Source organism: Vanessa cardui, chromosome 22, assembly GCF_905220365.1.
Source record: "Vanessa cardui chromosome 22, ilVanCard2.1, whole genome shotgun sequence".
NCBI lineage: Eukaryota > Metazoa > Arthropoda > Insecta > Lepidoptera > Nymphalidae > Vanessa > Vanessa cardui.
In genome coordinates, this window is record NC_061144.1 from 2,310,308 (window position 1) to 2,338,232 (window position 27,925).

The window sequence follows — 27,925 nt, forward strand, 5'->3', positions numbered from 1 at the left end:
AGAACACAAATGGTGACCATTAAGGAGAACTGGATTACATTAAGAAAAATCCAACTAAAAATATACTATATTCAAGTAAGCTTTTACAAGCGCTTTCGAAACGTCATTCTACAGAATTGCATTGTATAGCTGTATTGTAAACGTAAATCTACCACTGGCATAAAATTAATAAATAATTGGCGATATAAATAGATCAAGAATCAGATCTATTAAAATTCTAGAAGTTGTTGATCACTCCTTCTCTCTTTTTTTTATTGTATAGGTTGGCGGACGAGCATATGGGCCACTTGATGGAAAGTAGTCACCATCACCTTACATCGTCAATGTGCCACCAACCTTGGGAATTAAGATGTTATGTCCCTTGTGCCTGTAGTTACACTGGCTCCTTCAAACCGGAACAAAACAATACTAAGTACTGTTACTTGACGGTAGAATAACTGATGAGTGGGTGGTACCTACCCAGACGGGTTGTACAAAGCCCTACCACCAAGTGTTCTCGTATTATTTCATTATAAATTATTGATGATTAGGTCTCGTAAGTAGTTACGGCTCAAAGGCGATCTTGTGGCTGTCTCTACCTATTTAAGACCATCCAAGATAGATTGAAATAGGTAATGTAGATAGTTTATTGGGAAAATATACGTATAATATTCATAAATGAATTCATACTTTATATAAATATAAAACACACTTTAGTACCTATTGTTTAATAAAAAGATAAAAAATATGTATTAATCAAAATGAAAGAATTTCATGACGCATTACTACAGTTTTCCTATTGCACAACTACCGTTGCTTAAAATTTAATAATAATGAAATCAATTACTTTAGAGTCCAGTGGATTCACATAGTACCAATTATTTTAATTTAAAAAAAATAAAAGCAATTTATTTCTGGAATGTAACGAAACGGTACAAAACATTGCGCAATGTTCGTGTATTTGTCATAAAACTCCCTTTTTTATATTGGTGTTAAGATACTGCCTTGGTTTTTTTTTTAAATAAAAAGGCGATTGTGCGTCTGTTACATGATGGTAAGTAGTCACCGCCGCCCATAATGTGAACTCTATTAGAAATATTAATCATTACTGACTCCGTTCCCCCCACCTCGGAAACAGACGGTACATCCCTTTTTCATTGAATAGATGACGAACTTGCTCACCTGATGGAAAGTGACTACCATAGCTCATGGTCATTTGCGACACCACGGAGCTTACATGTGCGTTTTCGGCCTTTGAAAATGTGTATGCATCATAATTAGCCTTCCTTGAAGATACCCAAGTCGTATCGGTACAGAAGAACCGCCGGCGAATGCTGGTTTCACTGATTGTATTTCAAAGATATAAAATGCCTATAAAATCGCCCTGTTGCGGGTTTTTGTCCTCGTATCTCTGGCTCATCTCATCAAACCTTGGAACTTAATAATACTTTTAATACCTATAAATCTTTGAGTAGATAATCCAATACACCTTGGGAGTGAAAAGATCGTCTTCTTTCTCTTTCTTTTCATATTGAATATTCGTAAATAACAGAGTCAGTGGTATTTTCTTTTCCGAACCGATAGTAGTGTTTAATTTAGCAATCAATAAGTAAGTGTACATGTATATTGAATAAAATAATTTGAATTGATTCGATTTACAAACTACAGCTGACTCATAGCGAATAATAGCGTAAAAATTAATTTTACACTATTCGCTATAACAACCTGCAAAATTGAATTTAAAGGTAACAATACGGGAAATTAACATACTTACTATAATTATCACTACATAGTATAAAAAAGTCGCTTACCGCTTTATGTCCCTATGTATGTTAAAATTTTGATGCAGTTTTTTTTAATAGATAGAGTGATTCGACAGGAAGGTTTTTTTATGTAATACATGAACAGTATAGTAAAGAAACAAGAAAAAAACTGCAGTATACTTAATACCAGCATTGCAACCGTGCGAAGTCGGGGCCGGTCGCTAGTATAAGTAGGTATATATAAGTTTTTGTGTCATCACGCTTACCAAGTCAAGCGTTTCGCTTGTAACACACAAATTGAAAAATAACCTATTAATTATTAATTATCATGAGAGTAACGTACAGTTTGTTCTAAATTTAAATGAAGAGGAAACAAATAATCACAAGCTAATAATAATATACGAATAGGAAGTGGAAAACAATGCAGCGCTTACAAATAGAACTGATTTGTTTTTCGAAGTCTAATCGAAAAGCATCATACTTAGCTCCAGGGCTTTGTTCAAATCAGTCTGGGATCATATATTCTATCGTCAAACAACAATTCCGAGTATTTTTATGTTCCGGATTGAGAAGTATAACATCTTAGTTCACAAGGTTACTGACGATGTAACTAACTGTTAAATGTCACAAACACCCATATACATTGGGCCTGTAGTAATTCTTATCATTTCTTATACATCCAATGCGTCACCAACTTGCATATCCAGATTCATACTTTAAACCAGAACACAACAGGACAATGTATTCCTGCTTGACGGTATCCGATGCGAGGGTGATACTTACTCTGATGAGCTTGAATAAAACTACCAAATAAACCTTGAAAATGTATTGATCATGTATTAAGGTAAAATTACTATTGTATTTACAATGAGGTATTCAATGCCGATCAGTATAGTTATGTCAATGTTAAATACGTTAAATAAAATAAGTTCCAACATTGATCCCTGAGGCATGCCGATATATTATGTTAAGAAAGTAAAAAAATAATTTGAAGGCATCAATTATGTTGATATACGTATTAGTTATTCTAAATAAAGGAATTAACGTTTTTTACTCTTATGTAATAAATTATGATTCATCCATCATAGAAAAAAAGTTTGCCCTATACTATTATACCAATATTATAATTGTGAAAGTAACTCGTATGTCATATGATTTCACTGCTAAACCACTGAACCGATTTTTATGAAATTTGATATGAAGATTAAACCCCAAGGAAGGACAAGAGTTTCGATATTAAAAACCTACGACCCCTTGATACGCAGTCAAAGCCGCGAGCGATAACAATTTAAAAGATATATTAGAGTTTCTAGATTGTTTAGTAACATGTATGACATTGAGCTCTTCCTATACGAATCGACTTATTTGGATGAAATTTATTTTGAAGTTCTTGACTGGGACCCTTGTTCGTTTAATAGGCTATTTGACTGGTTTTTAAAATCAATTTTTTTTATTTAGTAGAGGTTAAGGAACCCAGTAAAAGTGATTTTTTTGATTTAATGATTTGATTTCTAGTACATATTTGCCGAAAAATATCATATTAAAAATTCCATATTTAAATAGAGCCCAAAAACGCTAGTTGGACAATATGGCGCTGCAATGGGGTCTGTGGCGTCACTTTCCTGTATTTTAATCTGTGGTACATATGTATAGTAGAAAAGCAAAGTTTACAAGAAAGTGACTTCATCATAAGCCCGGCCAATCAGGAGCGTTTTGTGTCATGTGACAAACGTTTGAAAAAATTTTTTTTTTATTTACTGATTTTTTAATAAATTAAGTATTATTTTCAAGTTTCGTTAGTAAATAACCATTTTTAAACTAATAATATATACTGATTAGAATAATTAACAATTTATTTTTCGCATTGTCAAACAGCCTATTAGATTGAATTGGATAACAAGTTTAATCAAATGAAAACTTCTTCCATTATTACGAAGATGGTTAGCAAACTTCTTAATAAAATAATTGTCTCATATATCATACAATTTATTTTAGAACGTATGTCCTCTTCGTATATTTCTCGTGAATCGCAGCTGTTTGATAAGTGTACACCAAGCAAATATTAGCTTCCGGATAAAGCCCCTTAGACTTCAACTATTAGTATGAAAAGCGATTCTTCATATGAGTATACTGAAGTAATAATAAATATAAAGATTGCTCAAGCTTTAATCATAATATATGATGTCACCGAATTGTCTATAGCTGACATATTTTACCTCGTTCGATACATTCGATAGTTTGAATTAAAAAAAAAAAACGAGTGGTTGTCACTTAGTATTCTATTTTCAAATACAAATACTTTATAGGGCCTAAATCCAAATATGGCTTTGTATTGTGTTTCCATTAACTTAGAAAATGTCGATGGTCTGATTGAGTTGCGTTACACAATTCGCTTTGTATTCCTAATAAGGTTGGAGAAGAGCTGAATATATGACTGTGTATAATTTGAAACATGCATTTAATAAGCTTCTGATACTGAGGATTTCTCTAACAAAGCTTTTATGCTGGAATATACAATCTAGCGATTTAAGACCTTTTGGATACGATCTGATCATGATTACAAGGTCATGGTAGTATTATTAGCTTGCTTGGTGGTAGGGTTATATGCATGTCCGCCTGGATGGGTATCCTTGCTCATATATTCTACCGCCAAGTAGCAATACTTCATATGTATGTGTTTGAAGCATGAGTAAGCCAGTGTAACTACGTGGTAGCGCATAGGTGTGATTGAATGATTATTTTTTACAGCGCCATTGTCTTAGGGCGTTGGTAACCACTTACCATCAGGTCGCCCATATGCCCGACTGATGTTATGATGGTAAACTAATGTTTACCAATGGTATTTCCTGATAAAATATTACACATATGATATTTTTACTACTTGTGTAATATTTATTCAGCTGCATGCTTTTGCACGCAGTCACCATTCCTTGATTTTCTATCCAGGTTAAATAACAATTAAATTGTTTTATAATACCTTTATGTCATTTATTAGTCGGAAAAGAATTCCAGGTATATTTACTTACGTAATCGTGGTAGCTTTATATTTAAATTTCTAAAATGACAATTCAAAATTGTATATGTAACAGTCTATTTGAAGGAGAGAAATGTTTTGATTTACGAACGAATCAATGACTTCTATTCATGATTGTAGATGGCTATCAGGCAAGTGAAGAAAGAAAACAGTAACTTAACACAGAGATTTCTATTAAACTCTGATATGATAATTTACTAAAAGAAATATTCACAAAGAAATATATATTAATATTATAAACGTGAAAGTAACTGTCTGTCGCTCTTTCGAATAAACCGCTGAACCGAATGTGATGAAACATTGTATTAAGCCAAATTGAACTCCCAAGAAAGGACATAGGGTACTTTTTTGCCTGACACGTGACAACCAACGCAATAAACGGACGAGAGCGAAGCCGCGGGCGTCTACTAGTCCTAAATAAATGGCATTAAAGTCTATGAATGAGTTATGATACGTCAACATAACCCATCGTCATTGTAGGAGTCATTCGCTGTAAGAATCATTTCTAATTATACATTACTGGTGGCAATTGTATACGTATTAACCGGTAAATACCGAGGTGCTTTTTACTAAAACGACGACACCGTGGTCCTAGAGACCACCGGAACCGAATAAGAGGATATGGACTTTTTTTATTCTTACTTAGTTGTTGTTTTAGTGTAAAGAAAATAAAATCTCTGAAGGATCCGAGTAATTCACGGACGAATTAATGGCATTACTATTTTTATTTAAAATATAAATATTATTGTCCGTTTTTTTTACACAACATTTATTGAAACGGACAACTTATCTAAATTATACCCTTTCAATATTAACTAGGTACTCAGGGAGTATAATCAACGATATGCACTTTTATACCTGTCCGCAAATCAATAACGATATTACGATAACGATGTATGAAAAGTTTAAGGTTTTAATATTTTTTTTTTTAGTTATCACTTATCAAACAATAAGATTTATCTCGATTCAAAGCCTCACAAGTAATTTCACCCCCTGTTTCATAAACGTAACTTATTTTTTCCTGTGTATTAATGTAGCGTGGTATTCAATATTTTTTGCGCATTTAAACGAATAATCTCTTCGGCTTTATTATAATAGTGTGGATATATTTAGTATTTCAAAAGTATGTAGTCACTATTTAAAATATTTATTCTGTCAATGTCATTTTTATATGGTTAGAAATATTGAATGTTATCAGACGATGAAGGTCTTAAAATCTTGCAAGTATTTGTAATTTAAGCTTGTCAATGGTCTAAATGTGTAACTAACATACATATGTATGTATTTTCTGATATACATTTTAGCTACATTAGCTTAGTGGTTTTTTTCTGTTAATCATTTAAGAATTTTTGAGACTACTTTTATAATCTCAATTATTCTTAATGCTTTATCGTTTTCATAATTGTAATATTGTGTGTTATAAAATTGTTTGCCTTTAAAAGTGATGAAATTTTTTTTGCTAGTTGATTATTAGGTTATTATTATATAAAGTTTTATATCTACTTAATAAGCGACATGGGTAGTTAAAATTTATTTAATCTCGAAATAAAAAAAACATTCACGTATAATTTCGAGTTTACTCGAGCAAAACCGGTTTGCACAGTTAAGCGCGTGGAGCAAAAAATAAACTAAGCAATTTAGAATTCGGATAATTGAATAATGAACATATTTATTCTAAACAGCTTTTATGCTGCAAACAAAACTGGTAACCATTTAATTATATACGATTTTTTATGCTATTGGTTGACGGACGAGCATATGGACCACCTGATGGTAAGAGGTCACCACCATAGACAATGGCGCTGTAAGAATCATTTACCATTTCATTCATCGCCAATGCGCCACCAACCTTGGGAACTAAGATGTTATATCCCTTGTGCCTGTAGTTACACTGGCTCACTCACCCTTCAAACCGGAATACAACAATACCAAGTACTGTTGTTTGGCGGTAGAATATCTGATGAGTGGGTGGTTCATACCCAGACGGTAAATACACACCCACCAAGTAAAAAACATTAAAAGCACACAAATAAATGATTTGAAGCAATGGTTAATTAGCATAAATTGTTACTATCAATTAAAATATGTTTAATTATTGTAAGAAACCCACTTCGTATTTTCCATTTTAAACTAACGTAATAATGTGTAATACAACGTACGAGATCTTTGTCACATATTTTATAGTTTTTTTAATTTAATATTTTTTTTTATTTATAGTACAACCTTTGATTTATCTTTAAAAGTGACTGTGTTGACAGTTACTATGTATTTTACGTAGACTGTTATGTCCTATATCGTTTATCTATATAAAAAATCTCAGTACACATTCTCAGTAAGCATTTTAAAATGTTAACGATCATTTATACATGTTTAATTGAATACAGTAATCAATATCAAAGTACAAAGTTTGATATACTGTATTAAAATAAAAAAAAAATAATCAGGAAAAAAGACATTCGATATGAGTGGAAGTGGAAGAATTTTCAGTTCAGGACTATTTGCTTTAGGAGTTTTTCGAAACGCTAGCAATTTCTTTAGTTAGCGACGCTACTGGTATTGATAATAATAAATAAAAATTTTAACAAAAAGAAAAACCGACTTCAAACAAAACACTATTTTAAAACAAATAAAAATTCACTAAAAAGTAATAAAAATAATTGCGTATTCAACATAGAGTCCTCTTAGATAAAATGAAATGAAAAATATTAGACTACATAAAAGTCGATTAACTATTATATAACGTAGTTATAGTTATTGTTATATTTGGAGCCGGTGTCAGCCGAGAAAACCACCCTCGAAAGAGCTGTAATCGACCTCAGTAAAGAAACTTTGCAAAAGAGATAATATATGTCGTACATTATATGACATCACATCACATACACAAAATTTGATTAAAGATAGTAAGAAATTCTGCCCCATATCGCACCCTAACTGTGAGCCGTATAGGAGTTCCATCACTACATAGTATAAAACAAAGTCGCTTTCTCGGTCCCTATATCTTTAAATCTACGCAACGGATTTTGATGCGGTTTTTTTTAATAGATAGTGTGATTCCAGGGGAAGGTTTTTATAAATAATACATGGACAATATAGTAAAGAAACACTAATAATTTTAGAAGTTTGCAATGTGATGTCATAAATAAACAAATTCTGTAGTATATTTAGTATCAGTATTGCGCCCGTGCGAAGCCAGGGTGGGTAGCTAGTTGATTATAATATTCGACTATGATAATTACATAAACATTGGTTATGTTACGTTACATTACGGAAGGTGACTCAAATATCCAAATAACCTATAAATATAGAAGATTCGACCGAGTATCGCTAACGTACTCCTCAGAATTGGCTATTTGACTGGTTTTTAAAATCCCTTTTATATTATTAAGTAGAGGTTAAGGAACCCAGTAAAAGTTGTGTTTTTTATTTCTAGTACATATTTGCCGAAAAATATCATATTAAAAATTCCATATTTAAATAGCGCCCAAAAACGCTAGTCGGACAATATGGCGCTGCAATGGGGTCTGTGGCGTCACTTTCCTGTATTTTAATCTGTGGTACATATGTATGGTAGAAAAGCAAAGTTTACAAGAAAGTGACTTCATCATAAGCCCGGCCAATCAGGAGCGTTTTGTGTCATGTGACAAACGTTTGAAAATTTGCATTTTTATTTATGGATTTTTGAATAAATTAAGTATTATTTTCAACTTTCGTTAATAAATAACCATTTTTAAACTCATAATATACACTGATTACAATAATTCACAATTTATTTTTCACATTTTCAAATAGCCTATTGTTCCGTTCCCTTCATTGTCATTGTCTATGGGTGATGGTGATCACTTACCATCAGGTGGCCCATATGCTCGTCCGCAACCTATACCATAAAAAATACTTTGTTTTTATAAACGCATTCTATGCGCGAATGTTCTTTGGACATAGTTATACTAAAGAAAATAAACGTGCTTCACTGTCGACAAGTAATCAATAAACTTAGCATAATCTGGACTGAGTAACCCGTTCTAATAATAGTAGCTTTTATATTATAGACAATAACACATACAAGGGTAAGACCGTATATTGCCCTCTTTGATGAGGTAAACGTAAATCTTAGTCATCAACTCACTTGACGACCTCCGTGGTCAAATAGTGTGGATACCGGATTTCACGGGTACGCCACTCCGAGGTCCCATTCCCAGCCGAGTCGATGTAGAAAATTCATTAGTTTTCTATTCTGTCTTGGGTCTGGGTGTTTGTGGTACCGTCGTTACTTCTGATTTATCATAACACAAGTGCTTTAGCTAATTACGTTGGGATCTAAGTAAGGTATGTGATGTTGAAAAAAAAAACTCACTGCTTTTTTACAACATGATCCAAATGTGTTCAAAACGACTCTGTGAAGTTTAATTAAAAAAAAAAAAATACGGAACATTCTCGTTGAAAAGTGAAGATAAATGTGTTCATGGAAGCGATCAGCTCCTGGTAATTATTTTGTTAAAATGAATATTCTAAGAAATTTTAATATCTTATATCAAAAACGCCCTTAGTTTCCATCAGGAATTTTCTTTTCCGATCTTTATTGAATTTTATTTCAATTCCTACCATGCTTATAAAAAATTACAATTTACATTCGGATATTATAATAAAAAAGGTATAGGTAAGGTAAAGAGCTGAGATGGCCCAGTGGTTAGAACGCGTGCATCTTAACCGATGATTACGGGTTCAAATCCAGGCAAGCACCATGGTGGTGCTATATACGTTAATTTGTGTTATAATTCATCTCGAGCTCGGCGGTGAAGGAAAACATCGTGAGGGAACCTGCATGTGTCTAATTTCATCGAAATTCTGCCTCATGTGCATTCCACCAACCAGCATTGGAGCAGCGTGGTGGAGTATATTCGAAACCCTCTCCTTAATGGAAGAGGAGGCCTTATCCCAGCAGCGGGAAATTTACAGGCTGTTACTTTACTTACTTTAGGTAAGGTAATAAACAATGATCTTAACTTTGTAAGATTATCTTTAAATTTTGCAACATGCCAATTGGAATGGTAGTGTATAAAGTATACGAGAAAGCCAAGTGTGTCACGTGACATCCTAAAACAAAGGAATCCAAGGTAAAATCGTTTGAATAATATTAAAACTTAGAAAAGTTGGTGAATCATTTAGGTAATTCCCAAAAGCTAGATATTGTTACAACTTGTATTCGTTTATTTCATGTAATAACATTATAAATGCGAAATTTCGCCTGTACGTTTTCACGACTGAACTACTAAATCGATTTTGATGAAGTTTGGTACTAAACAAGCTTGAATACATGGCCAGATTTGACCTCATGGTTCAAATTCCAAGCAGGCGAAGCTGCGATTACAACTGGTAATAATATAACATTACCATTATTATGTAGTTACTTGTATTAGATCCTTTTTTTCTACATATGATGATTCGGTGAGCATCAATTGTTGGTCTAAGTATTTTTATATTATCCTAAAGTACCTCTTCGTCTCATATGCCAAGTTTCCTCTAACTTCCTTCATCTTACGTTCAGTTATGAAAGGGAGTAATGTGAGGATATGTAAATGTATCGGATAAAATTCTGCCAAATGTGTATTCGTCATTGCATGACGACAAAAGTTACAAACTTCCCCTATAATAGAGGGGAGGCTTTTAACTGGCTATGGGACATTTACAAAATAAAGTGCTTACAGCCGATAAGACTTGTCTTAATGGAAGCTCATTCACGTACATAATTGAGCTGAACTTTAATCCGCTTGTTACTCATCAGATGAATGGAATCGTAGCAATCCATTTAATTTAAGTAATTCCCCGTCATTTAAAAGAAAAGTACCTTTTACTGACGCAATGGTATGAAGCGAGGCTTACAAAGATATTCCGTTATTTTATGACATTATATGTTCATTATATTTGGTTTGTGCGAAAAATTAGACTTTATGATACCTTATTTGGAATATAAATATTACGTAAAAGTCCTTAATGTTGTTGGCTATAAGCCTGAACCCGATTTTTTTATTGAAACTCCCAGGTTGGACTTAAAAATGTTAATCTAGTTATTCGTCTTAAACATACTTAGAAACATTCCGCATCCTGGAAGTCGAAAGTGTGTGCATAGTAAGCGGCATGAGTTATAAACGTCATTGGAGGAATGAAGGACCCGGAAATGCCGAGGCTGCACGTGATTGGTCCGTCTATTGATGCTTGTCATGTATTGGCTGAAAGTGTAATTGCGCGAAGTTAAAAATCTATTATCCTGTGTCTGCATTTTTTTTTCAGATTATATCCGTTTATAAGAATATTTGCGTCATACACGTGCACTATAATATATATATTTATTCTATTCAAACAATAACATGAGCTTGAATAAACATAATTGTGGTAAAATGGAATTTCACTTCGACAAAGCGATTACTGGAAATTCAAAATTAACATTACAATTAATTAAGTAGGCGTTTGTGCTATAGCTTGTATTTAAGATTGGAGGTGTAAGGTGTATTTGCAATTATTTTCTTTATTTACTTAACAATCTAACTTATACTCTCTTACAGCTCGTCGAAAATTTAATCTCTCTAAGATACGATTTGTTTTTTGGTCTCTAAAATTCAGAATGTGAAAATTGTCACACCCTATTACATATCTAACTACCTGTGTCTTAAAGGATTGTTCGATTTTTAAACAGATTGTACATTTTTAATTTGTCAGTCACAACATTTCCATCAAGTAAAGTAAAGTAAGTCCTTTCTTGCCAATATTGTTTTGAATAATAGATATATCCCTATATATATCCCTCATCATTAGAAAAATACACTTAATTTTGGATCCCATTAAGGCACAACTAGATTATCAATTGATGAAAAAAAGAAAACAAATAATTTTAAATATATTTATTATTCGATTTGTAAAAAAAAGTACTGGTTAAACCAGCCAAGAGATTAAAAAATATTTTATCACAAGCAAACGCATACGTATTTTGGTATTATTACACTCTAGATGAGATAACTTTATTGATCCATGGTAAGTATGAATAGACCTTCGTGTAGACACTTGGTACGCCCTTTCTACCGCACGGCACTGGTCCAAAACTAACGATTCCGGCTAGTGTGTAACGACCACCTTCTTCCGACATCAATGGGCCACCGCCGTCTCCTCTACACGAATCGAGGCCCTGCTCGCCGCCCGCGCAAATGTGCTTCTCATTGACCGACGCCGAGACACGGTTTGGTCTTTCTTCGTGTTTGTAAATCTCCTTGCATCGCTGGAATAGAAATGTATGTGACACTATATAGAGACATTGTTGTTTTGATATTTTAAAGATATGTCCAGTATTATTGAGATGACCCTTTTTACTTTACGTTACGTTACTGCGTCTATTCAGATCCATTGAGTATTTTACAAGATAAACCTAAGCTGAAGTGTAGCTCACGGATATTTTAACTAATTTGTAATGTTTACAATGCGTTTCAATTCTTCGATCGAACAGCGATAAGATGGTTAAACGCTGACAGTTACGTTTCATTTGGATTGTGTGAATGTGTGTGTATACGTGTACGTGATAATTATCTTATATGTAGTAGTAAGATAATCTAGTTTTGGCTATCGACTATACTATTTTTTATGCATATATTTTATTTAGGCTGTGATAATTTAAGATTTTTGAATGAAACTTATGTAAAAATGACATTTAAATAAATAACGCTACTTCTGAAAAATAAATTCATAATATACACAGTACAAGTTCGAATATACACAATCTTAGATATCCATTAAATTGTTAAAAGCAAACATGATATATTCCGTATTGCGTTTGTATCTCAAAATATATTTTTGTTTATACATTCCGTAATTACAAAGATTACAAAAGAACGACCTATGAATAAAATAGTATGAAATCGGTACTGAAATCGGCAGCCTTGATTACTACTATTATTAGTATCTTATTAGTATCTTAGTAAATCTACTCTTTCATATTGTTTACCTTAAGAGGGATGTATGGTAATTCAACGTAATGTTTTACAACATCGTCTTCTCGGTCGCTGGAAGGTTTGCTGCCCCAGCCAGCGTTGATCAATCTTAAGTTATTGGGTGGTGAAGCGGTGATGTCGGACGTTGGTAGACAGATTGGCCTTATGAATTCTGGAAATGTTGATAAATAAGTCGCTTTATATAGAGGTAAACTTAAATCTGAGAGAAAAATATACACTATGTTGCTTCGACAAATACCTGATATAATCACTAAAGGATTTATAGAGTCATGGATAGTTCTGGACCTTTAAAATGTAATAATAGTGTTGGCAAACATTTGAGCAAACATTTGAGCAAAATATTGGAGAGAGATTTAAAATTAAAAGTTATGTTTCCATTGAGCTTGCTGATGATTTTTCTTATTTTCCATAAATTTAAAAATATCCTACAAAATGGTAGTAGATAGTTTACCGTTAAAAGGCACTTGTTTAGCTAGTTTGATGATGGCGATGTCGTGGCCGTGGTATTTTGGCAAGTTGAACTCGGGATGCGACACAACAGATTCGATTGGTATCGTTATGGCGCCGCCGTTGCAAACTTGTTTCCCGTCGACAAATAGACAATCTGGACCGGAATTCGTTTTATTGTATTCGCCAAGACGGACGTTTTTCCTGAAACATATTTTATTGAAATATTTATGTGCTCCTTTTAGAAAACATTTTGTATATTTTTGGGTGATTTTTATAATTTAATTTTCACAGGAATCATTATTATATTTCGTATCTAATAATAAATAAATATTGGACAAAATCACATTCATTACTATGGTCCCAATGTAAGTTGCTAAAGCACTTGTGTTATGGAAAATCAGAAGTAACGACGGTACCACAAACACTCAGAGCCAAGACAGCATAGAAAAAAAAGTAATGAACTTTTTCTAATCGAACCCGGGACCTCGGAGTGGCGTACCCATGAAAACAGGTGTACACATCACGCAACCACAGAGGTCGTCAAATCTAATTATTTATATTTCCTGAGACTTGTTGATTGTTTTTTACTTTCATATAAACTATCCACTTTTTGGTAGGCTTAGGAGGAATACTTTGGATTTCATTTCAAATATTTTGCAAAAATATTTGTCTCGACTAAGTAACAAATGAGGGTATAGTTATTTTTATACCAAACCTTTGTCCTAATTAAATTGTAAACAGTCAAAATATATATCAAGGAATGCTTATAATTTATGTATGCAAATGTTATACAGAAAACATGCGTCTAAATACATTGTCCTTTGGTTTTTTTTTAATTCAATATCATGATAAAAATCGTTGTTATTTAAACTTACGGAGCATGGTATAGGCATTGAGCGGCTGTCAATACGTATCTTGAGCTGATAAGAACACCGGTGCAAGTAAGTCTGCCTTCGTTGTGTTCAATCAGAGCTAGCCAAGGGAACTGGTTGATTGCCGCGTCTCCACCTGAAAGGTTTTTAATTTGTAATGTAATTAAAGATTTCTCGAGGGAATTTGTAAAAATGTATCTTAAGTCTTCTCAAAATTTACATTTTGCTTTACATCGATTATAGCACCAGTATTTCGTATATGTGTTATGTGTCCTAGAATGTTTTTACGAGAATTATGCCGTTTCAACATATAATTGAAATAACTTCTTTATTATGTCAAAACTATAAATATATTTGTATAAATTGATAGATAGCCGTTCAAAATACAGTTCAAGTAATAATATTTTCCTACTAAATATAAGGAAGGATAAATGTACTTCTTTAAATTTGAGTATTAATAAAAGTACGTACTGTGTTTAATTTTCGATTGAAAATACCAAAGTAATTAAGTCAAATGACACACTGTATGAATGAATGTAAAGCTTTGAAACTACAGCATGATATATCTTGCTTGGTCGTATCGCATTTGTGTTGCGGTAGCTTTACATACAATGTCTCGTTCGATTGGTATTTTATGCGAGGATTAATAAGGATATCTAGGGTCAGTTATAGATGACTAGTAGTGACACGAGGCTTCGCACGCGTTTTAGAGTGTTGGTTGTCACGTGTTAAGCACAAAAATTAGCCTTCCTTTTTTTGGAGTTCATGTCTCCTTCATACCAAATTTCATCAAGTTCGGTTCATCGGTTTGCTCGTGGCGACAAACAGAGAGACAGTTAGATTTACTTTTACCTTTATATTAATATAGATCTTTAAATTTATCCATAGTTTTTGTTTTTTTATTTATCTTATTATTAAGTAATCGATGAAAATCTTTCTGGGAGATTTTCTTGGTGGTAGGGCTTTGTGCAAGCCCGTCTGGATAGGTACCACCCACTCATCAGTTATTCTACCGCCAAATAACAGTACTCAGTATTGTTGTGTTCCGGTTTGAAGGGTGAGTGAGCCAGTGTAACTACAGGCACAAGGGACATAACATCTTAGTGCCCAAGGTTGGTGGCACATTGAAGATGTAAGGAATAGTTAATATTTCTTACAGCATCCTTGTCTATGGGTGATGGTGACCACTTACCATCAGGCGGCCCATATGCTCGTCCGCCAACCTATACCGTAAAAAAAAGATTTATATAAAGAATCAAATAGTTGTTCAGAAATGTATGTATTGGTTTAATTTTGGTGTTTTATTTCTCGTGTATGGACAATGCTCGTGACTGTCGCTAATATAGTAATATTCAATATTTTTACTCACTAGTGTTGCGATGGTCATCAGCGAGATCTAAGCCGCAGCATTCTGATGTGGGGTTTGGTGGTTCTTCACTCTGTCCGCATTTGTCTGAAACTGCACATTATTGCATTAAAAAGTTATTCTATAGTACATGGTATGTTTTTTTTTACGGATTCTTCTTTTTGTATATCGAAAAGCGACGTCGGTATGTTCGGAACGGGTAACAATAAGTTATTTGCTGTTCTGTATTTGTTCCTCTTCCTTTAATCGTTATTAGCAATTTCTCAATTTCTAACATTAAATTTATGGTTACATTATGATCTAAAATACGTTTTCTATACTATTTCAGCTTTTGCTCAATACAATCGAATTTAATTTTTTAACTGTCATTGTTAAAGATAATATATATCACGTAAAAATTTTTCAGTCAAAAGGTAATCAGCTCTATACATTGCAAATAAATTTTTAGTGATCTTTTACAACAACAACAGCCTGTAAAATCCCACTGATGGGCTAAAGGCCTCCTCTCCCTTCGAGGAGAAGGTTTGGAACATATTCCACCACGCTATTTCAATGCGGCACATGTGGCAGAATTTCTATGAAATTTGTCACATGCAGGTTTCCTCACGATGTTTTCCTTCACCGCTGAGCACGAGATGCATTATAAAGACAAATTAAGCACATGAATCAGCGGTGCTTGCCTGGGTTTGAACCCGCAATCATCGGTTAAGATGCACGCGTTCTAACCACTGGGCCATCTCGACTCAGTGATCTTATGATAAGACAATATTATTGAGGTTTTTTTATATGTACGTATACCACGAGTATGTCATGTTGCAATTTAAAAGCATCCTCAAAGTTATCCTCGTGAAACCTCAATGAAGACCTTAGCCACGTCAGTAATATTCAACAATAACATTAGAATAATAGATTTATATCGGAATGTCGTCTATAAAATGTTTATCAATTTAATGCCAATCTTAATTGGTTATTAAATAAATATAAATAATAAACATGCAACATAAACACAGGCATAAAAAGGAAGAATTGTTGTTAAGAACATGCGTGGAACTGGTTCTATGATTATGATCTAATTTATGTATATGTTGCATTAAAATGTAAATGATATTGATAATTTGTAATAATAGACGGTGATTCAATGATGCAAAGTAATCAAGTAAAATGAATTATATTGATTAATCTGAAATTGAACATGAGATAACTGTGATGATAGAAGTTAGTGATCTCATGGAGTCTGAAGAACAAGAAACAGAGATGTCGAATGAGGTTGATAATGAAAATTTATGTTATAAATTTGATAGTGAGTATGCATTTGAATCATTTGAAGCTCGGATTTGTGAATTTAATGTAATTATGTTTTGTATTGATTTAAATGATGATGGTGTTAATACTAGATAGAATTATAAACTATTTGATTTTTTTATGCATATATATATCGATAGATCTTCAAATCTATTACCGGTTCGAAATGTAAATTTTACTAAATAAAAACCAACTAAAACAGCCTCAAAGCTAAACGATTTGTTACTGTTGCTACTTAAATTGTCTATATGTCGTTTTTGGACTACACGGTAGTTGAAGAAGTATACTGTTCTTGGTATGAATCTTTAATATACAGTGATTACTTAATTTGGGCGGATTTTTCATGGCTACTTGCTATTAATCGATCCTACTTGCTAGTAGGTTCGATAAAATGAGCCTACAGTTTCTCTACTGAAATAATTTGTTTATTCTTTTGTTTTTTTGTTTGTCTGAATGTAATCGTTTATCTTTTATATTATCTGTCTTTGAAGACGAGCTTTAGTCGATTTGGTTAGTCAGGTAAATTTATCTCTTCAATCTTCTAGACAAAAAGGATTCAGTGACTATCGTAGAGTATCTAATTAATTTTTTGGTAGTTTTGATTCTGATACGTTATTATAAACAAAAATCATTTATTTTTGTGAATTGTGGTATAGAATCGATGAGATCCGTGAGCAGTCCCAGACGGAATTATATTATGTTTTACATTTATTGTGCGTCATATATTATGCAAAAACTAGAAACAAGAATCAATTAAGAACTGCAAAGAATATTTTAACACAATTCCCTCCAATGTAAATGTTTCTCGGATGATTAAGTCATATATATTTTTTGTTTTTATTGCAATCGCTTCATAATAAAAACATATGTTTGTTGTTATGATGTGCTATATAGTTTTCACGTTTTATTATGTTAATATAATATTTGATTTATTGGGTGTGTGAATAGAATTAATCAATAACATGTTAGGATTAATTCGATAATTAATTATATAGGTATATAAAAGTGTGGAGTTTGTATCAAATGATTTTCATGCAGGATAAGATATGTATTCTGTTTGAATGCAATATTGACCCGTCCCGACTTCGCACGGCTGCATTGATGTGACATCACATTAGAAACTTTTAAGATTATCAGTGTTACTTTGCTAAATTGTCCTTGTTATTGTTATTATTAAAAAACCGTATCTACATCCGTTGCGTAGTTTTAAAGATTTAAGCATACATAGGGACATAGGGACAGAGATAGCGACTTTGTTTTATACTATGTAGTGAAAACTGATTTTTAGTATTTGAACAAGCCTAGAATCGATCATCTAATTCCCAATGGGTGTAATCAACTAAGAAGTCATTAGTGCTGTAATATACTTTAGCGCGTAAACTCTCTGTAACGATTTCTTTAAATATTACAATTGAATATTATTTGAACGTTTTCTGGAACGTATTTGAAACATAATGAATAGATAATAAAATTACCTCTAAAATTAAATATTATTGTCTTGTATAAAGTCTAGGTTTAGAAAATATATTCATGATTATTGGATCAAATATTATTCCGAGTCTCTTGCATTTATACATACATTAGCATATGTGCACGATCCTTGTAACATTTTTAATGGAATAATATTCATATTTATGCTATGATATTTAATATGTGTATATAATAAAAATATTACTGGTTGATCCTGTACTCGCGGGACATTTATAGAGCTTTACCTAAAGAAGACAAAAAAATCACCCCTATTTTACTCCTTAGAAGGGTGAATTAAAAAGAGCCTATAAAACCTATCTAAATAGGTTTAGTGGTTTAAGCGTAAAGAGGAATCCGATAGTTACTTTCGCATTTATAATATAAGTTAATTGAAACAGTAAAAGTCGTTTAGATTTAAAATTAAACCTGATATTTGCCATTTTTATGGAAATGATTATCGAACGAAATAGCAATGAATGAACGAGTTTTCTACACACAGAAACGTTCGATACAAATGACACAGTACTAAATTTAAAGATTTAATAACCAGAATTATAAAAATAGATGTAGCCCGCTTCACTCGCGTTGGTTGTCAGAAAAAAAAGACTTGGAGTTCATGTTTGTTTCACATCAAATTTCATCCAATTCAGTTCATTGGTTTGGTCGTGAAAGAGCGACAGACAGACAAAGTTAATTAAGATATTTATTGTTTTTATATGTTAGTAATTAACTAAAACATGTAAAAGATTGTATCAGTAGAAAAGAAAATCATTTATGTATTTGTTTTTGAATTTAAACAGGTGCCTATTGATCTAATTGCTTAACTTACACACTTATTAACATATGTATTTAAAATAAATAGAAATTACATCGAAAAATTGTACTTAAATTTGGCAAAAACTTAAACCATAAAATGAAGGTAGTTGACAAAAATAAACATTGAAAATCGTGAGGGGCGTATTGGTAGGGAAATATTATAAAGCCTAACTCTAAGCTTCACTTACCTGCGAGAGCAGCGCAGAAAGCAGACACGAACGTCAAAACTAGGATGTGACTCATTTGCGATGACATTTCCTACTCGTCCAACCGGCGCGGACGTCTATCTCCGACTAACGCACATATGAAGCCCATCATGTTTTTTATATCACTTGAAAAAAACATCAACATCGGATAAGTTATTGCACTACGGCTAACGAAAGGTTTCGACGATACTCGATCGCTCATTACCATATAGACGTATCTCTCATATAACCCACACATGATAAGCTATCAGATTCTTAATTTAAAAATCCCTTATGTGAATGCGAAAGTGAGTTCGTTGATGCGTCCTTATTCCATGAGCTACTTTATTCTTTATGGATAGTGCAGGCTGGTGATAAAGATAAACGGCTGATAAAAAATAAAATTAGAGCTATCTACTTAAATTCCTGTTTTAAATAGTATCCATTATTTAAAACAGAACACGGCAGAACACATTTGGTCGATGTGGTTGCAGAATAATTGAATTGTTTGTTGGTATATTTTAATTGTTAGCAAAATCTGGCCGGGTAGGAAGTTTAGTTCAGCTCCTGCTAGCAGTGGATAAGTTATGGAAAAAGTGGTTATAGGTATAACTGGCAATGCTTATAGTAGTCGTGAACCATATTTTATGGTATAAGTTAGGCGGATTGACAAAATCAAAATCAAAATATATTTTATTCAAGTGGGCTTTTTCAAGCACTTTTGAATCGTCATTTTACAATTAAGTGAAGCTTTTTAACCGATTCGGAAAGTAGATTCTACCGAGAAGAACCGGCAAGAAACTCAGTAGTTACTCTTTTTCAATAAATTGACCGCCTCATTGTACGTGGTTACTATTATCTATTATTTTTATTCTTTAAAGAAATATTAATCATTCGGTACGTCATTGCGCCACTAACTCGTGCCTGTACTTGTTCCTGTAGTTATGGGCTCACTTACCCTTCGATGATGCGTGAGTTGTTCCTAACCGAAGGCTCGCTATGGATCGCTTGAATTCCTAAGACCAATTGAATATATCATCAAAAGGGAATATGTAGGGCAAAAAGCACTATTGCTTTTCGTTCCTGTTTATAAAATAATAACGTCATCGTATTAGATTTTGAATTAACAACATTTTTTTTATTGCAAGTGTCTCAAAAAAAGTAGCAGCCTGTAAATTTCAAACTGCTGGGCTAATGGCCTCCTCTCCATTTAAGGAGAGAGATCTTGGAACATATTCCACCACGCTGTTCCAATGTGGGTTCGTGGAATGCACATGTGGCAGAATTTCAGTGAAATTAGACATATGCAGGTTTCCTCACGATGTTTTACTTCACCGCCGAGCACGAGATGAATTATAAACACAAATCAAGCACATAGATATAGTGGTGCTTGCCTGGGTTTGAACCCGAAATCATCGGTTAAGATGCACGTGTTCTAACCACTGGGCCGTCTCGGCTGCAAGTGTCTGAAACGATATATTTACTATGTTTTTATTTGGTGTATCTCGGCTTTATCTACAAATGTCTTGTTCACGGGATTTACTACTATTTATAGTCATTGTATTGTGTATTGTGTAACTTGTGTTACTAACTAAAGAAGCGTTGTTAACTAAGGAAGCTTTCTCTCTTAAGAAGTGGGATAATAAATTAATGAAGTATTAAAAAAACTTCAAGTATTCATGCATTTTTATTACGTTTAATTGAACATATTGATCGTCAATTAGATTATTAATTTTTACCGTTTTAGTTACAGTTTAAAATCTTAAAAACAAATAAATAGTTTCTTCTCATTACTAGAAATCAGATAGATTTATAACAAAGATTATGAAAACTCATAAAAATGTATCAACGTAGAACGTGTTTTTAATTCGCATTAAATACTACGATTTTATCGAAATACGGTTTATTTTAGATGAAGATAAGAATTAATATAAGGTTGCAATAAAATTATCGTTTCATCGATTAGCAAACAGGTGTGCTTGGAAGAAAGTTCAATGACCTTTAACAGATGGGATGGGAAGATCGGTCGAGCAGTAAGATCTAAAGACAAGGCTTGTTTTTATTTTTTTTATACAACTTTTGGCAATCTATACACAAGGATACTACTGGCTTTTGTCGTAGAATATTTGTATAACCTGAGAACATTAAAAAGGTCAGGAAAAAGTACTTGGTCTTATTATTGCATTATGTAGGTATAATTTAGTAGTATTTTATAATTATTTTGTTGGGTAGTTATTTTAAAACAATATATCTCCTTTTTTGGAATCAATTATGGAGAAAAATATTGTTTTTGTTTGTGGAAGGATTAATATTTTGTTTATAAAACATTTTTCCTAATGTTTTGGAACAAATTTGATGTAATATTATTAGTTAATCGTGTAATTTATTTAAATAAAATATATTTCGATTGTTTTTCATTTTCCACGGAATACCAGGACGTGGCATTCAAAATAATATTCAAGGGGATGAGATCGCCTCGTTCTATTCTAGAATTTCTAATAGCATGAAAGTCTCACATTTTTTTATCAAAGTAAGACCAAGCTGATCACGTATATGTATGGAAGATCTACATATCTCAACATAAGGTTTATCAGTAATCGTTTTGCTTGCAGCGTTTTCGTTATGCTCGACTAAACATTCGAACTCCGGACTACCATATTGTTTCGGACTATGTTGACTTAAGCTATATCTCCAACAATATATCCTAATATATATTTATATTATAAATGCCTGGGTATGTCTGTGTGACTTTTTTATGTGGTTGGCAGACGAGCATATATATGGGCCACCTGATGGTAAGTGGTCACCATCACCCATAGACAATGACGCTGTAAGAAATATTAACTTTTCCTTACATCGTCAATGTGCCACCAACCATGGGAACTAAGATTTTATGTCCCTTGTTCCTGTAGTTACACTGGCTCACTCACCCTTCAAACCGGAACACAACAATACTGAGTACTGTTATTTGGCGGTAGAATAACTGATGAGTGGGTGGTATCTACCCAGACGGGCTTGCACAAAGCCCTACCACCAAGTAAACTCTTGCTCTTTCAAACTGCTGAACCAAGTTCAATGAATTTTAGTACGAAAGTTTCATGCTTGAAAGCGATCGAAACCACTTACCACGACTAGTATGACGTAATCAATTAACTAAAGGGATGTATGTATGTATGGACAAATCAACCATCGACTTTTATATATTGTATTAGAACTGGTTGATCCGAATCAATGTGCGCGTCACATGTTTTTGTTTTCATTTGAAATTTATCAGCGCTTGATGTGATTACTATCGCGACTAAAATCACGTTTTATCTGTTGTTTATCTTAATTTCGGATATATTATTGAGGCTTAAGGAGAAAGATTGAGCTCTGATCAAAATCAAAAGAAACTTAAATCAAGTGGACTTCTACAAACACTTCTGAATCGTTAAATTTTGTTTTGAAACAATTAAGTGAAGCTACCACCGGTTAGGAAAGTAGATTCTTTCGAGAAGAACCGCCAAGAAACTCAGTAGTTACACTTTTTCAACATTTAAAAAATACAACCGTATTAGTTAAATACAATTGTATATGTATATAATCTATCCTGCCCGGAAGTCATTAGGTATTAACTCCAAGCTTTTTTATCATCTACAAAATCCTCTAGAATCCTCTAGATCGATATTGGCAAAGATGTCCGTTGATAACGGCAAGCAAGGCTGCCGTTGTCATTTCATTTTGTTGTTTTGTTGTTGTTTTTTTACTTATAGATACACAAAAAGCTTCCATTCATATATTACGGACTTATAATGAACAAGCGTTTGCTTAGGAGATTTTCTTTTTTCTCATTTTCATTTTAAAATAGAATTTACTTTGCTCATATAAAAACATAGTTTCGTTTATTAAATCACTACTAATATTAGCGATCTAAGAAATATAGACCATTCCCTTATTATCGTAGGAGATATGTTATCTCTCTTGTGACTTTACTTGCATTAACTTACTCACCCTCATACCCGAAATAATTATACTAAGTATTGCTGGTTTGTAGTATAAAAGATGATGTTTGTGTGATACTTGGGTAGGTTTATAGTATGTACTACAAAGATATATCTTCTATACATATAATAAAATTGGAGTGTCTGTTTGTTATATTAAAATAACCGCTTTCTACTAAATGCATATGTGTGTTCGTATACACACATATACATTATACATTTTTTTAGTTTTTTGTATGTCTGTCTGATTGTTCCGGCTAATTTCTGGTACGACTGAACCGATTTTGATGAGACTTTCACTGGCAGATAGCTGATGTACTAAGGAGTAACTTAGGCTACAACAATAACATTTGATATATTCAAACGCGCTCGAATTCACAGGCACAGCTACTCTATATGTACATAAAGACAGTCCATCCGATTACAAAAGCATCTATTATTCGAATAAGACCGTCGATGACGTTTCATTTCTCGTTATAATATTAAAATATCACATCGCCTGTACGGTCAGGGTCAGCGTAAATGGTAATTATAAATGTCAATTGATTCAACTCGATACTGCAAATGTACGTCACATTAAGATTTTCAATCCGAAATGTGTATAATTAATGATAATATCTGATTGTTCCGAAGACTTTACTTTTTTGCCGGACGATTTGTTTTGCCTGTTTTGCAAAATTTTTATGTGGATTTTTTTTGTGGTTGTCTTCTGTGTTCGTATATAATTCAACCAATTGTAATGTTAATTGGATGAGGTGATCTGAGTGAGGTAAAGGCTCTGTCAAATTGTCCTTTATGCAGTTATTCTACCCGGGACACGTATAGGTAGGTAGATAGGTATATTCGCTAACCACGAATTGACATTTATTATTGATGTGCTTTAGGGTTGTAAGTGAATCTCACGCTTACAAGTTATAGTGTGTGGGATGATTAAGAGTAAGGTAAGCAAAAAATTTTTTTTTTTAAATTTTCTTTCAAGATATTTAATTTAACATGTAAACGCCTTCGTGAGTGAATAGATCTTGAGTCAGGTTCAAAATTAATGTATTATTATTATTATTATCTGCGCCTCCATGTTAGCTAGGATAAGGGGTTCCTCTAGCGGAATGCTGAGTGTTTTTGTTGACAGGTGGGAGTCGCCACTAATGGTTTGGTGGGTCAAACTACACCTGACCGATAGTATCATTTAGTTTTAATTAATTTATGTTGTATTTTCTTATGTTTATTTTACATACTAACAATAGTTCTTAACTTTAAATGTAACTAACAATTTCTATGGATGTAAGTCTGAAATAAATTCATTATTATTATTATTTATGTATATTAGTATGACCTCCAATAGAACCTTAAAGTCTAGATAATGTTCAATATATTGATTATTTCATATACAAAGGCCTCCGCACAATGCAATGGCAGCGACGCCTTAATCATTGATATTTCTATAGATATGTATGTATATACATTATTTATTGTGATACTAGTCTAAAAAGCTGAAGATTCCGAGGTTCTAGGTTTAAATTTTGGATAAGTCCAGTAAAATGATATTGAGTTTTTCTCTTAGTACCAACTTGGACATAATTAAGATGTGAATTCCTCGTACCATAGAAAAGCAAGTAAAGTAGTCATTTGGTCTTGCGCATCAATTTTGCTCAGATGGAATCCGATTGCCGTCCGTTCAGATTCTGAGAGTGATCGAAAAAAGCGCGCCTGGGACTGTGCAGTTATCTAGCTTTTTGCGTAATATATATATATATATATATATATATATATATATATATATATATATATATATATATATACACACGTGTGGTTCGTTCAAGCTTGACCACGGTAAATAAATAGATGAAATATTACGGTTGAATAATTTATTACTAAATAGACGAACGTACAAATTTTGAGATAAAAAAAAAATGGCATGTCAATTAAGGTCTGAGCAATTAGTTATTCAAAATGACACTGATCGAGGTCGCATTTACCCTCTTAAATGCATTCACGTCGGTGAATCATAAAGAAATAAAATAATATACAAAAAACGTATATATAGCATAATTAATTAACAAAGAAGCTAACTCACTCGGTGTGATGTAAGGAGTCTAGCTAATGATACCAATTAAACAGACATTTAAAAATTATGATGGTTTAAAGAAACTCACGAAAGGATAAGAACCCTGAAATCCTTATAGTTCTTTTTTGGGCAGTCGAGTAAAGATATGGAAATTGTTAATGTTTAAAAATAAATATATTTTATCTGTACCTTGCAGAGATTTATTTAGGATTAAAGACATTAAAAAATACGTTCATTAAGATTAAAGTATGTTAGATTATTGTGATAAAAAACGATTAACTTCTATTTATGAATTTAATGAAATTTTAAGCATTTTATATTTGGTTTTTTTATTCGGTTTATTTATTCCGAATTGGAACGGCGTGGCGAAATATGTTCCAAGCCCTCTCCTTAACGGGAGAGGAGGCCATTAGCACAGCAGTGGGCAATTTACAGGCTGTTACTCAGATCAGATCAAAAGATCTCAAGTGGAGTTTATGCTTTCAGTGCCTCAGAATAGATAGGATATGTACGCTGATTTCTATCGTATTAACGAAAGTGTCTCTTTGTTTCAGGAGCGACAAAGGAAATCGGCACAGCGCTCACCCGAGTATGTTTACGACACAGGGCTATAGAATCTAGGATGAAAACTTTTATCGGGTGAGTTAATCTTACTTTATATTTATTATAAGAAAGAGTAAGACTGAAATAAAGATTGAGGAAAATGAGAGAAATGTGCAAGGAGAGTCATGTACTGAGAATGTAACTTGGGGTAAGAGAGGAAATTCTGGGTGGGGAAACAGGGCGTTTGAAAGATTTCTTTGACGTATCCAAAGCTTATGATTCTGGATAGGAAAGTATACTGACCATCATTAGTGTTTTATTTGATAATAAGTAAGTGTACTGCTTCTGTATTGATATGAGGACACGAATGTTTTTAATGATTATTGCTCATGGTCCGCAATTACATAAATTGTCTCAAGTTTTATGAGATTCCTAATTTACTTCCGTTTCAGTTTTCACACAATTAATCTTAAATCGTAAATAGTATATAATGAAGATTTGTATTTCAAATTGTCAGATTGAAGTTAAGGAACTTGGTGGTAGGGCTTTGTGCAAGCCCGTCTGGGTAGGTACCACCCACTCATCAGTTATTCTACCGCCAAACAATAGTACTCAGTATTGTTGTGTTCCGCCTTGAAGGGTGAGTAAGCCAGTGTAACTACAGGCACAGGGGACATAATATCTTAGTTCCCGAGGTTAGTGGCGCATTGACGATTTAAGGAATAGTTAATATTTCTTACAGCGTCCTTGTCTATGGGTAATGGTGACCACTTACCATCAGGTGGCCCATATGCTCGTCCGCCAACCTATACCATAAAAAAGGAGGTCATGCGCGATTTTTGGTTTTATGTAACTTGTTTTGTAAAATTTACTTTTAAAGAGTCTAAAATCTCAAACTGTTAACTGTAAAATGTAACAATTCCAGTATGACGTATGTGTCAGATCATGAAAGTTTCTGATAAAATCTTTTATAAAATATATATTTTAATCGTTTCAGTACATTAATGGAACGTCTGATAACGCCTCTGTCCGAGCGAGCGGACGAATGGCGCCGCGGTTGTAACGGCGGTGGCGCCCTTAGCCGCGAACACGCTCGCGAGTGCAAGCGTGCGCGCGCCGAACTGCGCAGGCGCGTGCACGACGCGCAGCGACACGCCAGGAAGGCGAGGAGAGCGACACCGGACGTCAAGCGTCGGGCTGACGTGTGTCTACAGGTATAAACCAGCCTATATAACTTATTATACTGAGTTTCTGGCCGGTTCTTCTCGGTAGAATCTACTTTCCGATCCGTTGGTAGCTTCACTTAATATAGTTTTAACAGGTATAAACCAGCCTATAGAACTTTTATACTGAGTTTCTTGCTGGTTCTTCTTGGTAGAATCTACTTTCCGATCCGTTGGTAGCTTCACTTAATATAGTTTTAACAGGTATAAACCAGCCTATAGAACTTATTATACCGAGTTTCTTGCCGGTTTTTCTCGGTAGAATCTACTTTCCGATCCGTTGGTAGCTTCATTTAATATAATTTTAACAGCTAGGTATAAACTAGCCTGTATAACTTATTATACTGAGATTCTGGCCGGTTTTTGTCGGTAGAATCTACTTTCCGATCCGTTGGTAGCTTCAATTAATATAGTTTTAACAGGTATAAACCAGCCTATAGAACTTATTATACTGAGATTCTGGCCGGTTTTTGTCGGTAGAATCTACTTTCCGATCCGTTGGTAGCGTCACTTAATATAGTTGTTAAATTACGATTCAAAAGTGCTTGTAAAGGCCTACTTGTATAAAGTATATTTTGATTTTGATAATTCTGTCTAGATATAATTGTTAGGAAAGAACTGGTCTGATTCTGATGTTGTTAAAACTGCAACTAAAAAAATCATTTTTTTTGCTCCACATATACTGGTAATCTGACGCATCCCGTTAGGAGGTAATTGGGATGACTATGTGCAATAATTGTAATCCCCATATGCATAATGCAAAAGTGAACCATTTTTTTTGTTTTTTTTTTTTTCATAATTAGACGAAAGTGCAACTACAAAAAATATTTAAAAAAGTATCTATTAAAATCTTCTTTTTTTTCTTCAAATTTCATTAAAAGCGATT

General features: G+C 33.1%; 2 protein-coding genes across 5 annotated transcripts in view; one reads left to right on the forward strand and one right to left on the reverse strand.

Annotated features, from left to right (window-relative positions):
• Window positions 1-27,925, forward strand: part of LOC124539261 (flocculation protein FLO11) — a 218,334-nt gene that overhangs the window by 148,554 nt on the left and 41,855 nt on the right. For all 4 annotated transcript variants that reach the window (XM_047116583.1, XM_047116581.1, XM_047116582.1 and 1 more), the window contains exons 4-5: window positions 25,828-25,912; window positions 26,814-27,030. In XM_047116583.1, the coding sequence (XP_046972539.1) occupies window positions 25,828-25,912; window positions 26,814-27,030 (302 nt within the window). The remainder of the gene's footprint in view (window positions 1-25,827; window positions 25,913-26,813; window positions 27,031-27,925) is intronic.
• LOC124539267 (phenoloxidase-activating enzyme-like) lies at window positions 11,752-19,347 on the reverse strand. Its single transcript, XM_047116589.1, has 6 exons — window positions 19,232-19,347; window positions 15,459-15,548; window positions 14,093-14,225; window positions 13,219-13,418; window positions 12,761-12,918; window positions 11,752-12,040 (listed from the first exon to the last, which is right to left on the reverse strand). The coding sequence occupies exons 1-6, from the start codon at window positions 19,296-19,298 to the stop codon at window positions 11,765-11,767; spliced, it is 924 nt and encodes a 307-aa protein (XP_046972545.1). The 5' UTR covers window positions 19,299-19,347; the 3' UTR covers window positions 11,752-11,764.

Bases quoted from the DNA above. Each gene is read 5' to 3' on its own strand.
- LOC124539267 (XM_047116589.1), bottom strand. From the start codon at position 19,298: ATGTCATCGCAAATGAGTCACATCCTAGTTTTGACGTTCGTGTCTGCT. The intron at 13,419-14,092 runs GTAAGTTTAAAT...AATATGTTTCAG, and splicing joins CAATGCCTATACCATGCTCC to GAAAAACGTCCGTCTTGGCG. The intron at 12,919-13,218 runs GTAAACTATCTA...CAACATTTCCAG, and splicing joins TAAACAAGTGCCTTTTAACG to AATTCATAAGGCCAATCTGT.